Here is a 14,913-nt window from a genome sequence, read left to right on the forward strand (position 1 = left end):
ACCATTTTTACCACCTGTAACCCCTTTTTTGTCACTTCTTACCCATTTCTGCCACTTTCTGCCCTTTTTCTGACACTTTTTCTGCCTATTTTTTGTAACTTTTCACCCAGTTTTAGCCATTTTATGCCTACTTTGCCTCTTTTGACCCATTTTTGCCATTTTTGCTGCTTTTTGCCCATTTTTCCCACCTTTTGCTGCCTTTAACTTATTTTAGTAACTTTTCACTCATTTTCCTGCCATGTTTTGCTGCTGTTTGACTGTTTTTGCCACCTGTAACTCATTATTTTGTCAGTTCTCACTCATTTTTGCCACTTTCTACCTTTCTCGCCACTTTCTTTCCCTAGTTTTGTCACTTTTCAACCAGTTTTTGCCACTTTTTGCCATTTTTCACCATTTACCACCCTTAACTTATCTTTATTGCCACTTAAACCCATTTTTGCCACTTTTCACCACTTAGATTGTGGCTCTTGTGAAGGTATTTTTCAAATATTTGCCTCTTTGGTTGAGCAGGGTTGAGTATCACTGATTTGGATCCTGGTAGTTTTTGGTTTTTGTTGTTTTGTTTATGTGTGTGAAGTTAAATAATGTAAGCATCCAAAATAAACTAGCTTGGAAATGTGTTAAAAATGACTTCCTCTTTAAACAGCACATTGGATGAGTGGTCTTTCATGAAATGTTTCTGTGTGTGCTGTCTCACTCTATTTTACAGGTTTTCTTACTTTAAAATCAACCATTTATCACAGTCATTGTAAACTAATTAAATCTGGCTGTATTTTTGAATGTATATCGGCATATATTTCTGAAAAGTATGGAAACACGGTGCTATATCATTAAATCTCGGTGATTCTTGGTGTCCTTCTACTCCCCCTGACCGTTAGGTGGCGGTAAAGCCACATGAAAAACAACCGGCCGCTGCATGAAAACCCGGAAGTAGGTCTTCCCACTCTTGAGCCGTGGAAAATGGAACAAACAAGTGAACCCCGTCAAAAATCATTTACCTGCCACTTATGTGGTTTAAGTAGCCCGTTTACTTATTACGGGCAGAAACCACCAAACACCAGAGCCATTGTGTAAGTTTACATTAATTTAAAAGCCTCCTTTAGCGCTCTGGAGCTAGCTATGCTAAAGCTAATGCTGCCTGCTACGTCAGTGGCTAACAACAACATTCAGAGTTGTCTAAACTTTATTTATTATCATCGTCTGCCTTGGCAGATATTTTTCTACTGTGTCTGACAACTTTATGGGTAAAGCTTCAGTATTAATGTAACTACATCCCCCGTCTGTCGTCCTGTTAGGCTGCTTGAGGAGTGTTTTGTCACCAGGGACCCCTTCAATCCGGACCAGGAGAAGTTCCTGGTCCTGGGCTCTAGCTGCAGCCTGTGCAGCATGCGGGTCTGTGTTGGCTCGGTAAGGAGTCTTTGAATTTAATTTCTTTGCCCCATACTAGATGAGTAATCAGGTAATTCAGTGAATCTAGATGAGATTATGCAGGAGTGCCTCCTTTAGTGGTAGATTAGAGCAGGCATCATTAGAGTTTATTAGCTGTTATTATCAAACTGAGTATTTAAGGATATTTAAAGGTATTTTAGGAGTGTGATCATTTCAGAAATAATAGGATCTGAAGTTCTGCAGGGTTGGCCTTCAGGGGTCCCCAGCCTGGGGCCCTGGCACCCCTGGGTGCAGGGCTGACCCCAGATTTGACTGGGCCCCTGAAAACCCCAGATAAGAGGTCCTGATGGGATGTATTGATAATATCAGTGAATGTGTGTGGGATGAGTAGAACTGGCGCCCTGGATTACTTTTGACCTCTTTTAACACATTTTCTTCAATTTTTGAATGTTTTCCTGAATCTGAATGAGGACATAAAAATTATTAGCACAACTATTCATATCCAATTTGAGATGTGTGAAAAAACAAAACTAAATATAAGATTTTTCCAAAGTTGTTCAGTTTAATCTATTTAACATTGTTTTGGTTATAATATAGAATGATTTGTTGCTTGTGTTCTTAAAATGAGGGACTTGAAAATAATCACATATTAATTTGCAATTGCAATGTTGAAAAAAGAAAATGTACAATTAGAATATTTACCCAAATAGTTCAGCCCTACCTTTAACCCACCTTACTCCGATTTATGCCTCTGTTTATGCTTTTAATGAAATGTTGATATTTTCTGCCCCTTTTTGCCATTTTAAACCCATTTTTGCCATTTCCCATCCTTTATTTCCGCTCTTTTGACACTTGCGCTCAATTTTGCCACTAATTTTTGGCCATTGTAATTGCTTTTCACTCTTTTTACCACTTATTTTTGCTACTCTACACCCATTTTGCTGCTTTTTGCAAATTAAATTGCTTTTCATTTCTTTTTTTGCGACTTTGTTCTAACCTGTTTTTGTGCCTTATTGTCAGTATTTCATCACTTCATACCTATTTTTGCCTCTTTCACACATAATAGTTGCTTTTCATTCATTTTATAGTGTTTTCTTGCTCCCTTTAACGTTTTTTTTTTTGCCATATTCTCTCCTTTATTGCCACTCTTGAATGACAATTTTTGCTCCTTTTTACTGATATGAAATGCTCTTCTTTCTTACCGCTTTTTTCAAAATTTTTGCAGTTTTTCCTCCGTTTTGCGATTCTTTAGCCACTTTACACCCATTTTTGCATCTTTTCACCCATTATAGCTGCCTTTCACACCTTTTGTAATTTTTTTTTTACCACTTATTTGTTTTGTCTGTCGTCTATTGCCACTCTTTTTCCACTTTACGCCCATTTTTGCTGCCTTGTGCCAAGTTTTGTTGCTTTTCACTCATTTTTGCCACTTATTTTGCCAGTTTTTTAACCAACTTTTTGCTGATTTTTGGCCATTTTGACATTTGAAATCAAACGTTATTCTCCAAATGGTTTAGCTCAGTGTGCCCACCCACAATGTTAACTTTACCAATGAAAGCTTATTTGATTTAAGAAAGGCCTTTACGTTAATGAAAAAAGCTACATTTAGTAAATAAATTTGTAAATTTATTTACTGACAGGATAGCCCCTTGAGATGAATCATCTCGTTTCAAGGGGGTCCCCAATAAGATTAACGTAAGAGTGGTTATTATTCAGGTTGAAATTAAAATATCGTCAGCCTAACTTCTCAGTGGACCATGACTTTGCTGATCTCCATGGGCCCCCAGTTTGGCTGGGCCCCAGAAGGCTCTTCCCTTTTATCCCCCCTAGCTTTGGGGGCTGTCCTGATGCTGTCAAAATTAGCTGCTCATGTAATAGTGTAACATAATGTAAGGGCCACCTTGGAAAATTAAAAGAAAAAGAGGATCTGTTACTTTTGGAGAATAAAAGACTAATTTTGTGTAAAGGAATCACAATTTTTGAAACAATAAAGTTCTATTTAGGAAACCGATCTCAGAGTTTAGAAAGATTTCCATTTTGGCATTATAAACTCAAAACTTTAAAGTTGTTAAAGTCAATGTAAAGTTGAAAATATACAAGAAACCAAACTAAAAACAGCAGTTGGATAACCCCAGTTTACAGAAATGTCTCTTCTAAGTCCAGATGATAATGATAATAGGAAGATCCTGGGCTAAAATACCAAGTATTTCCTTATTGATCAGTCCCAGGAAGATGAATCATCTGGTCTGATTTTTCTTCCACGCAATCCCTTATTTTCAACTTTGTATCTCAAAAATTCAAACTTTTGCCTCACATAAAAATATTTTCTTTTAAAGTCCAAAATATTGTACATTTTTTCTTAAATTTACATCTTTTTAAACTTGTGAATTTTTGATTATTATTTTCTTTCTTTTAAGAGGTCTTCTGTATCTGTTATGCTTTAGAGTGGAACTAATACACTGTTGTACTAATGGATAGTTATACAGGCTAGAATAAGTGTATGCAGGCCTATTTTGTCAATGAAAGCAATTAAAATTAATTCTTAATTTTATGAAGGGGGTACTGGGGGTTAAGCTTTTCTTGCCCTGAAGAATAAAGGTTGGGAACCACTGTTCTGGATCACCGCTGATAAAACATACTACTGCAGTTCTCATGTTTTTCCCAGATAACTTTTCAATCATGTGGCATACATGTCTGTGCTGAGAACTTCATGACTGCTATGCTCCTGGAATCAATTTATCCATGTTAGCATGCAGATATCGAGTAATAAAATCATCTGTGTGCGCTGAAGTGAAGCTGCAGAACTGATGCTAAACTCTTGCCTTCTCTTTTGTCAGGAGTGCAGCCTTTTCTACACTAAGAGGTTCTGCATGCAGTGTGTGAACAAGCACTTGGACCAGTTCCCCCATCAGATCCAGGCTGAGCTGGCCAAGAAGAAGCAGAGCTCCAAAGCTGCTGTATCGTGACATCAGAGAAAGTCCTCACCTGCAGAAGAGATAACTGAGTAGACTCACTGCCAAACCACTGTGGAGCCACAACACCAAAAACACCCCCCATCATCCTTTTATCACCTACTGTAGCTTCATGTTATTTATATTTCTGTTTAAAAGATGACCACCTTACACTAGAAAAATATGATTTACTCTTTAGCCAGCCGTTTTAAGAATTGGCTAAAATTAGTTTGTCTGTAGTGCTTTTAGAAAAAGTGAGCAGCACCAGTGTTACTTAGCCTCTGTCAGATGTGGCTGTAGGTTTTGTCCTGCTAGTTTGCTTTACCAGAAATGCCCCCAGATTTAAAATGTCCCATCATGAACTGAAAGTGCTTAGTTGCTCTGTAGATGCTATAATATTTTTAAAAATGCAGAAGAGATTTTTTGTAAATGCATAGCCAGACTAAGTGGACGTTGCCTTTCAAGAAGACAGAAGTATCTAATATTTCGTATTTATTACTATTTCTATTAATATGGCTCATCCCATCTTTTTTTGAACACCAATAAATCATTCTGTATCATAACCAACACTATAATAGGTAAATTAAAGCTAACCTGCTCTCTCCTGTAGGCTGGGCATATATGTAAGGATGGCATTACATGACACATGAATCAGTATGAAGTACATATATTGCCAAAAGTATTTGCTCACCTGCCTTGACTTGCCTATGAACTTAAGTGACATCCCATTCTTAATCCATAGGGTTTAATATGATGTCAGTCCACCCTTTGCAGCTATAACAGCTTCAATTCTTCTGGGAAGGCTTTCCACAAGGTTTAGGAGTGTGTTTATGGGAATTTTTGACCATTCTTCCAGAAGCACATTTGTGAGGTCACACACTGATGTTGGAAGAGAAGGCCTGGCTCTCAGTCTCCGCTCTAATTCATCCCAAAAGCGTTCTATCAGGTTGAGGTCAGGACTCTGTGCAGGCCAGTCAAGTTGATCCACACCAAACTCTCTCATCCATGTCTTTATGGACCTTGCTTTGTGCACTGGTGCACAGTCATGTTGGAACAGGAAGGGGCCATCCCCAAACTGTTCCCACAAAGTTGGGAGAATGGAATTGTCCAAAATCTCTTGGTATGCTGAAGCATTCAGAGTTCCTTTCACTGGAACTAAGGGGCCAAGCCCAGCTCCTGAAAACAACCCCCTTCCACCAAACTTTACACTTGGCACAATGCAGTCAGACAGGTACTGTTCTCCTGGCAACCGCCAAACCCAGACTGATCCATCAGATTGCCAGATGGAGAAGCGTGATTCGTCACTCCAGAGAGCACATCTCCACTGCTCTAGGGTCCAGTGGTGGTGTGCTTTACACCACTGCATCCGACGCTTTGCATTGCACTTGGTGATGTATGGCTTGGATGCAGCTGCTCGGCCATGGAAACCCATTCCTCTGCGCACTATGCTCCTCAGCATCCGCTGACCCCGCTCCATCATTTTACGTGGCCTACCACTTGCTGGCTGAGTTGCTGTCATTCCCAGTGGCTTCCACTTTGTTATAATACCACTGACAGTTGACTGTGGAATATTTAGGAGCAAAGAAATTTCACCACTGGACTTGTTGCACAGGTGGCATCCTGTCACAGTTCCACGCTGGAATTCACTGAGCTCCTGAGAACGAGCCATTCTTTCACAAATGTTTGTAGAAACAGTCTGCATGCCTAGGTGCTTGATTTTGTACACCTGTGGACATGGAAGTGATTGGAACACCTGATTTCAATTATTTAGAGGGGTGAGTGAATACTTTTGGCAATATAGTGTATATGATGTGCACATCATGCATAGAAGCACAACATCTCTGCTGAAAAATATATGTGAAACTTTTTGGACACACACTTCAGGTCTAATAAATAATCCAACTTCTGCAACTTCAGAATTGAAGTAGGACATATTGTGATTTAATCTAAATTTCTGATTAATTGCCCAGCCTTGGTAGTTCCTAAGGAGTTGTACAGTATAGGTTGAACTTCCCTTATTGGTGATAACAACAAGAGAATATGCATCTCAACCTGGCTTTTCAGGTAAAGTCAGACCTTTGTGAATAAGTAAAATAGAAAGGCTGTTTCTGGATGTGATGTGGAATCATCCTCTCTCTGGGTAGACAACAGAGATGGAAAGGTACAGGAGTATTGTACTCAAGTAAAAGTGCAGTTACTCTGGTTAAAACTGACTTAAGTAGAAGGATAAGTACTGATTTTAAAATGTACTAATAAACACTACACAGTTACAGTAATCTGGGTGATTATTATAGGTTACTTTCTACTTCTGGTATTGACAGGAACTCATCCCTTTTGTCAGTGGTCAGAGGGTTCTGTGCTGACTTCTGTGGAGTCAAAAATGTTTTGTGTCTTTATAATCTAAGATTATAAAAAGTCCCACCCAGCAGTGGCCTGTCTGTTGTTTTTGACTGTTTGTGGACCCTTATTAATGAGTAACTAGCTTCTCCTGCAGTTGCATCACCCCCCTCACACATTTTGTGTTTTTCTTTAAAGCTGTGACTGTGCCCAAACACAAGTATTACCCACAAGGATTACTTGTGATGTGTGACCCAAACAAAATGTTCCCTGGCCCCGTTTCTCAAATTCCCATCTAATCAGTTTGATCAGAATCTGTTTCCATCTCAGGGATCACTCGGTACAACGGCGTGCACAGTTTGCAGCAGCATAAACACATTACGGATTAAGTGTGATCCCGGCGATAGCATTGATAAAACAGATGGCCTTGCTGAATTCATCACGAGATGTTTCACTCTTTTCAAGGGTTAATTGAAACAGCATGGCCTTAAAGGCAGGCCGGTGATTATTTTTTTTCTCTTGCAGGCTCTGCGGAGGAATGCAAAGCGACACCCGCTGTAGAGTTTAAGTTGGGACATTGTGAACTCTGGAGTGCTGATGCATGCAGTTGATTACTGCAGGACGCCTTTGCAACTCTGGGACGTACAGAAAATCCAATCTTCAAATAAACACCTGCTAAACTGGTTTTCTACATGCACACTGAGAACCCTGCAGAAATGTTTTTCTTTTGCCCTTCTTTTAAAAGCCTCTCCACTTTTTGTCTCCTTAGTGTTTAAATTCTAAGCACACATAAGCAATTACAACCACACAAACCCGCCCTGTGGCACCAGTGGGAGAGTCTGACAGTGATAGGCACCGTGCCAACCATTACGAAGGCTTTCTGCTCTAGAGCTGATGTCATCAGATACCAGGAGGCAGATTTGTGGTCTTTTTTGTTGTTTTCCTGCATAAAACCTCATATTAAGTGTCTTAATTGTCCTTCCATTACCTTGAGGCTGTGGCCGAAAAGATTCACACTGATTGAATCAAGTGTGTCTAATTTGATGCTAAATCAGATCTGGCGCTGATATCTGTCAGCTCTTTAACAATCATTGGATGATTTATTCCTGTGATAGCATTAGCAGCCAGGAGAGGTTCCCCTTTTGTCTATTCTTATCACTAAAGACATCCAGTGCAGGATCACAGCATTCAATTCACACTTAATTAGATCACATATATTTGACTTTATAGCTGCTCACTTAAATGTTTAACATGATGCCAGTCTGGGTACATCAGATGCTTATCTTAAACTCCCCTCCTTTCTTCTCCTTGTTCTTCTTTATCTAATCAAACCAGTAAATTAGGCCATATTCCCGTGTAGAGTTAATCCAATCCAGCTCTGTGTTGTTGTTGCCCCTGTTCGACTTTAAGAGCTCTCTCTGTGGGCGGTCCTAGCGCGCAGACCAATGAATCGCCTCCTCTGTTTAAATAGTCCTTGATGTCAACTTTTCTTCTTCACTCACAGCTCCCTCTAACGCCATGTTGGCTGTTATGACTTGACTTGTTGTTTTCATCTTGCTTTACTACGGACTTGACAGGAGTGGCTTTCTTAAACCCCCCTGCGCCTGTTTGGAGACGCTTTATTCCATTTTTACGCGTACGCGTTTTGGATGATACGCGCGGAGTATGCACGCATCGCTCATTTTATTTTGCATTTAAGAGGAGTACTACTTGGAAATAGAAGTTTGGAAGGCTTCGGTTGTTTGTGGGAGTGTTTTTGCTTGTCATATGTGCAACAAAATGTCAGATGTTCGCCTGTCTAATGCGAGCCCGGTGGAGAGGGTGGATGCTCGGCAGCAGGACAACGTCAGACCTCCGACCCGCAGAAACCTTTTCGGCACACCTGATCGAGAGGAGACGCGGAGGTATTTCGAGGCATCGATACAGGAGAGTGTGCAGGCGTTCATGGAGGAGTACGATTTCGATCCCGTGAACGGGAGGCCGCTCACTCCGCGCAGTTACGACTGGCAGGAGGAAAACGACGCACCGGAGTTTTTCCGCAGACCGCCTCACCGGAGACAGCCGCCCCAGCGAGAGGTGGAGCGCCCCGGGGAGAGCAACCGACAGGATGCCGAGGAGAGGAATGGAAGGCAGTCAGACAGAAACGGCTCCAGGAAGAGACGTTCAGGATCTTCAGGTGATTTGACTTCTCTAGGTTGTCATGCTTTCATGTTTTGCTGTGTCGCAATGTGGCACACAGCAACAGTTGTGTCCGGGATTTAACTCCAAGCTGCCGCTCTGGCTTAGCAAAAATGTGCTGAAGATGCACCCAAACTTATTCGTAGCTCTGTAAGTCGTTTGATTTTATACTTTCAATGTGAATTATCTGTGATGCATGCTTGTAAAAAAAAGGCTCAAACTCGCTCTTATTACGCTGTGGTTTGCACATTTTCCTCCGCCGTGTAACATTTCACCCTAGCTGTCAGGTGCCTTTTTTTTTTTTAAAGTGAACGTGCAGAGCTACACGCCCAACAACCATGACAACTTTTCCCCCCCTGCCTGCTCTGTGTCTGCCAGGTTCATGCTCAGGCGAGAGGCAGAGTAAAAGGTCGCATTCCGACGAAGAGGAAGATGACGACCAGGCGGGGGAGAGACGGAGCAGGCCGGAGGACGGCGACGAGGTCCAGAGGAAAACAGAATAAGGTGAGAAAAGTTTGCCTCACTATTAGTTGTTTATATTCACGTGTTTGCAATGATTATCTATTATTATATTTCTGTCAACGTAAGTGTAAAAGCACCAGTTAAACTGTCATTGCCTTTTACTGCTATGATTGTTGGTGTGCGTAAAAGCGAACTGCCTTTTAAACAGCCTGTTTCCTCTTTGTCATCCGCAGAGCGAAGAGACCTGTTGCTGGTGGAATACTGTAGCCTTTCTCGTCATCTGACAGATGGAAGAGAAAAATATAAAAGCAGCCTTTTCCTAAAGAAGGGAGGGGGACAGGCTGCACAAGCACTGAATATGTACACTATCAAGTTTTGGCACTCATTTCAGTTAAATTGCCTCAGAAGCAGCAGACGATGTAGCAGTGTGCAAATGGATTTTTGCTCATTTTTGTATCTACTACCTATGTTTTCAGATGTAGCACAAAAAAGAAGCATAATATGCTTTTCATACCTTTTTGTTATATGTCTTTGTAAGTGTGTGAATTTGACTCGGGAAGTTGCAGTGCAATTTTTCCAGAAGAGAAATATTATTTTGTTAAAGTGGTCATAATGTGTCATTCAGGTAATTGATGTAAGTTAAAAATGCAGATTTCAAAAGTCAGGGTTATGTGGAAACAAAATTGTGTTTATTTTCCTACGGCTTTATTTGTCCCAGTGTTTTTTTTTTTTTATTTTATTTTGAAGGCCAAGATGCCCACACTGTAAGTTGAGGGTCCATCTAACTGGGATCAGCCATGACAGATAAAGTTTACATCTCCTTTCCCCCTTTTATCTTACTTTTTTTTTTTGCCAAAGTTAGTGCCTTTTATTCTGGGGTTGAAGGGTGGGAAGGGAGGGTTGCTAAACTGCTGAGCAATATCCAACCAAATTTTAACAGTATTTGCTAATAATCCTAAGAATTAGCTTTTTTTTTTATCTTTAAAATTAGTTTCTATTTTACTGACTTTTGTGTCCCGCCCCTTGTGATAAATGATACGGTCCAGGGCAGTAGCATAGAGAAAATATGTTAAAACCACTGGGCTACTTATGCAAATATGTGAATCAAAGATTTGTCTTTGTGGTGTGGATTTCATGTGGAACATGTAATTGCACTATTGATAATTTCTCTTTTTTTAGGGCAGGAAAAAAATGACTCTGCCTCATTTGGTGTAAATCGTTGAAGAGTACCTGTGTGCCTTTTTTTTTTTTTTTTTTTTTCAAAACACTGAAAAATTATACTAACTTATTTATGTGTTGCTTTTTCGTTGTTGGTGTAAGTATAGCTTCCCAAAGCGACATTTTTGTAAATATATATTTTCATTATTGTTCTTAAGATAAATAAACTGTTGCAAAACTGAGCCTAATAACTGGTTTTATATACTGTGTTTTTGTAATTTGTGCATGTGGCTGCACATGCATTTTACTGAAATATAAAGGAAAGCAGGTCATAGTGAGAATGCAAAGCTACCTAATTTAAGATGTAATGTTTTTCTCATTGTGCATCTGCTTTAAAAAGCTGCTATACCACAGCATTAACTGCATATGATAAAATATTTCTCCTTATATCCATAGGATAAGGCTTTAGTGAGCCTTTTATATGCAGCGTTTAAGCTCTGAGTGTATTTCTGCAGGAATCCGACCACCACAGCCCCACACCTTGCCCATAGGAACTCTATTTCCCCCTCGAGTTCCTGCAGCATTAGTAAGATTTGGCACAATAAAATTATATAATGTGTGAGGCTGGACTAAAATCAAGTACACTGTGTCCGTCTTGAGTTCGCACACAGCACCAGAGTGCAGACTGTGACTGTGCTGGATCGTTTCAGGCCAGCTCTGCCTCTGAAGTTGAAAACAACAAGGGTAGGTCCTGAGGAAAAAGAGGGAAAAAAGTTCTCACTTACTGGCATCCCTCTGCTCCAATCACAGCAGAGAGAGGAAAAGCAGACCACTTAGGATCAGCCAGTCAGACAGCGGTGGGAGGGAGCAGCAGGCAGCACAGGCTGTTCTTTTCATAAAACACACACCACCCAATTAGTTTCATTGGCTGCCTCTTTCCTGTTGATACCAGCGTGTAGGAGTCAAACACAGAGTAAGAGAGAGAGAGAGCTATTCCTACAATATCTCACACCGGCTGCGACAGCCTCTGCAGTCGTTTCCAGTGAGCTCATGGCCTTTCTGTAAACTTTTAGAGACGATTGCAACACTTTATCGACTTCTGAAAATGTGGAATGACAGCACAGTTTTAGATATTACAGCAGCAACAACACCGGTTTAACGGGGGCGAAGATGAGTTCACAAAGTAGTCCATCATCTCTAAATCTGTGAGGATCTGAGGGTTCAGTCCGGTTTGTTTTTGTGTCTACAGAGTTCCAGTAATTATGCATACATTGTTTTTATTCATTCTTCCTTAATCGTCTGTATAATTGAGCAGCAAGAGCTGCTGTTCTGAGCTTTTTAAGGTCTTTCCACATTTGACCTATTTTTGCTGCTTTTTAACACCTTTTCACCACTTCAGCCACTCATTTTTGCCCAGTTATGACACAGTTAACCTTTTTTCCCCCATTTTTAACCTATTGTTACTATTTTCCACCATTTTGGATCCTTTTTGCCATTTTTCACCCAGCTGTTTCCCATTTTGCTTCTTTGAACCCATTTTTGCCTCTGTTAACTCGTTTTTGCCGGTGTATAATCACTTTTCACAGCTTTTCTCTGACATATTTTGCCACTTTTCACCCTTTTTTCCAACTTTTAACCTACTTTTGCTCCTTTTAAGCATATTCACCATGTAAAATGCTTGTTTGCCCTGTTTCTGCCACTTTCTGCCCATTTTTGACACATTCAACAAATTTCTATTTTAATAATTTTTCACTTTTTTCCATCCATTTTTATGCCTTTCTTAACTCATTTAAAAAAATTATCTTTTTTGAAACCATTTTCTTCACCATTTTTTATTTTTATTTTTTGCTATTTTTATCCAATTCTGCCCATTTTTGCCACTGTTCACATCTTATGTCCTTTTAACCCATTTTTTGCTACTTTTGATATCCTTGCCACTTCTTGCCAATTCTGACACATTAAACATTTTTTTCCACTTTTAAACTGCTTTTGTCCATTTTTCCATCCATTTTTGCTCTTTTCTCCTTTCTTAACATTGTTTTTGTAATCTTTATCCCATTTTTGCCAGTCACTCCAAAATCTTGCCACTATTTTTGCCACTATTTTTGTCGCTTTTTAATGCCTTTCCACCTCTAAAGCTGCCAATCTTTTCGCCCATTTTGCCTCTGAAACCTATTATTGAGACTTTTCATACATTCTTGCCACATTTTGCCAATTTTACACAGTAAACCCATTTTTTCCACTTTTAAACTGCTTTTGTCCATTTTTTTCATCCATTTTTTGCTTTTTTCTCTCTTAACACTTTTTATGTAAAATTTATCCCATTTTTGCCAGTCACTCCAAAATTTTTCCACTTTTTTTGCTGCTTTTTTATTGCCTTTCCACTACTTAAGCTGCCACCTTTTTTTTTTTTTTTGCCAATTTTGCATCTGAAACCCATTTTTGCCATTTTTAATCATTCTTGCCACTTTTTGCCTTCCTTAACCCTTTTTTCTTTGCAATTTTTATCCAACTTTTATTTCGTTGAATCTATTTTTGCCAGTCTCTCTCGAATTTTGCCACTCTCTTACCACTTTCCACCATTTTTATTCTGTCAAGTTTTACCACTTTTCACCTCTTATGCACCCTTAACCTGTTGTTTTAACCTTGTTCTGCTTTTTAATGCCTTTCCACTACTTAGGCTGCCACTTTTTGCCCATTTTGCCTCTGTAACCCATTGATGCCACTTTTCACTCATTTGGGTTCATTTGGAGTGTGCCAGTCATGATGGAGGTTGTGGAAATATAGAGCTGAATGTTGTCTGCATAACAGTGAAAATGGAGGCCATGGTGGAGGACTGAAGGGAAGCAATGATGGAAAGGCGGACCAAACGAAGAACCTTGGGGTACATCTTGTGTCTGGGGAGCTATGGTGGAGGAGCTGTTGTCTGTCCATGAGATAAGATTACACCGCTTTCCACATTATTAAGCAAATGACATTTTTCTTTTATTTTTTGAAATATTAATGCAAATGACAGTCAGAGTATTTTTCAAGTCATCAGCCATTAAAGCATAATGCAAATGTTTTTGAACAAACCTCATAATGATAACCATTATTTTTTTTCTTTTAAATAAAACCCCCAAAATGCACTGGTCCACATTATTAAGCACAATAGAGTTTACAACAATTTTTTGGTTGTAAAGAACTGAAAAATGGTCAGTTGTGGAATTTGCAGCATTAGGAGGTCATATTTACTGAAATCAAAGCTATTTCAATCAAAAACATCTTAACAGGCCAAGTTCCATGTTAACATAGGAGCCCTTCTTTGATATCACCTTCACTATTCTTGCATCCATTGAACTTGTGAGTTTTTGGAGAGTTTCTGCTTGAATTTCTTTGCAGGATGTCAGAATATCCTCCCAGAGCTGCTGTTTTGATGTGAACTGCCTCCCACCCTCATAGATCTTTAGCTTGAGGATGCTCCAAAGGTTCTCAACAGGGTTGAGGTCAGGAGAGGATGGGGGCCACACCATGAGTTTCTCTCCTTTTATGCCCATAGCAGCCAATGACACAGAGGGATTCTTTGCAGCAAGAGATGGTGCATTGTTATGCATGAAGATAATTTTGCTACAGAAGGCGCGGTTCTTCTTTTTGTACCATGGAAGAAAGTGATCAGTCAGAAACTCTATATACTTTGCTGAGGTCATTTTCACACTTTCAGGGACCCTAAAGGGACCTATCAGCTCTATCCTCATGAATCCAGCCCAAAACATGACTCCTCCCCCTCCTTGCTGATGTCACAGCCTTGTTGGGACATGGTGGCCATCCACCAACCATCCACTACTCCTCCATCTGGACCATCCAGGGTTGCACGGAACTCATCAGTAAACAAAACTGTTGAGTCTTCATGTATTTCTGGGCCCACTGCAACTGTTTCTGATTGTGAGCATTGGTTAGGGGGGGCTGAATAGTAGGTTTATGCATGACTGCAAGCCTCTGGAGGATCCTACACCTTGAGGTTGGTGGGACTCCAGAGGCACCAGCAGCTTCAAATACCTGTTTGCTGCTTTGTAATGGCATTTCAGCAGCTGCTCTCTTAATCTGATGAATTTGTCTATCAGAAACCTTCCTCATCATGCCTTTATCTGCACGAACGCGTCTGTGCTCTGAATCAGCCACAAATGTCTTCACAGTATGATGATCATGATTAAGTTTTCGTGAAATATGGAATGTTTTCATTCCTTGTCTGAGGCATTACACTGTTTGACACTGTTCGGCAGCAGAGATCCTTTTTCTTTCCCATATTGCTGAAACCTGGGGCCTGCTTAATAATGTGGAACAGTGCATTTTGAGGTTTTTATTTAAAAAAAATAAAAGTTATCATTATGTAGTTTGTTCAAAAACATTTGAATTATGCTCTAATGGCTGATGACTTGAAAAATACTCTGTCATTTGCATA

General features: G+C 39.9%; 2 protein-coding genes across 2 annotated transcripts; both read left to right on the forward strand.

Annotated features, from left to right (window-relative positions):
* The first annotated feature begins 924 nt into the window (after positions 1–924).
* On the forward strand, positions 925–5,107 carry cdpf1 (cysteine rich DPF motif domain containing 1). Its single transcript, XM_041781085.1, has 3 exons — positions 925–1,070; positions 1,296–1,407; positions 4,227–5,107. The coding sequence occupies exons 1-3, from the start codon at positions 961–963 to the stop codon at positions 4,353–4,355; spliced, it is 351 nt and encodes a 116-aa protein (XP_041637019.1). The 5' UTR covers positions 925–960; the 3' UTR covers positions 4,356–5,107.
* Positions 5,108–6,053: 946 nt separating this feature from the next.
* cdkn1ba (cyclin-dependent kinase inhibitor 1Ba) lies at positions 6,054–10,713 on the forward strand. Its single transcript, XM_041781276.1, has 3 exons — positions 6,054–8,853; positions 9,234–9,359; positions 9,551–10,713. Exons 1-2 carry the CDS (start codon positions 8,445–8,447, stop codon positions 9,356–9,358), a joined length of 534 nt encoding a protein of 177 aa, XP_041637210.1. The 5' UTR covers positions 6,054–8,444; the 3' UTR covers position 9,359; positions 9,551–10,713.
* The last annotated feature ends 4,200 nt before the right edge of the window (positions 10,714–14,913 follow it).

Source organism: Cheilinus undulatus, linkage group 23 (genome assembly GCF_018320785.1).
Source record: "Cheilinus undulatus linkage group 23, ASM1832078v1, whole genome shotgun sequence".
In the NCBI taxonomy this organism is placed as follows: domain Eukaryota; kingdom Metazoa; phylum Chordata; class Actinopteri; order Labriformes; family Labridae; genus Cheilinus; species Cheilinus undulatus.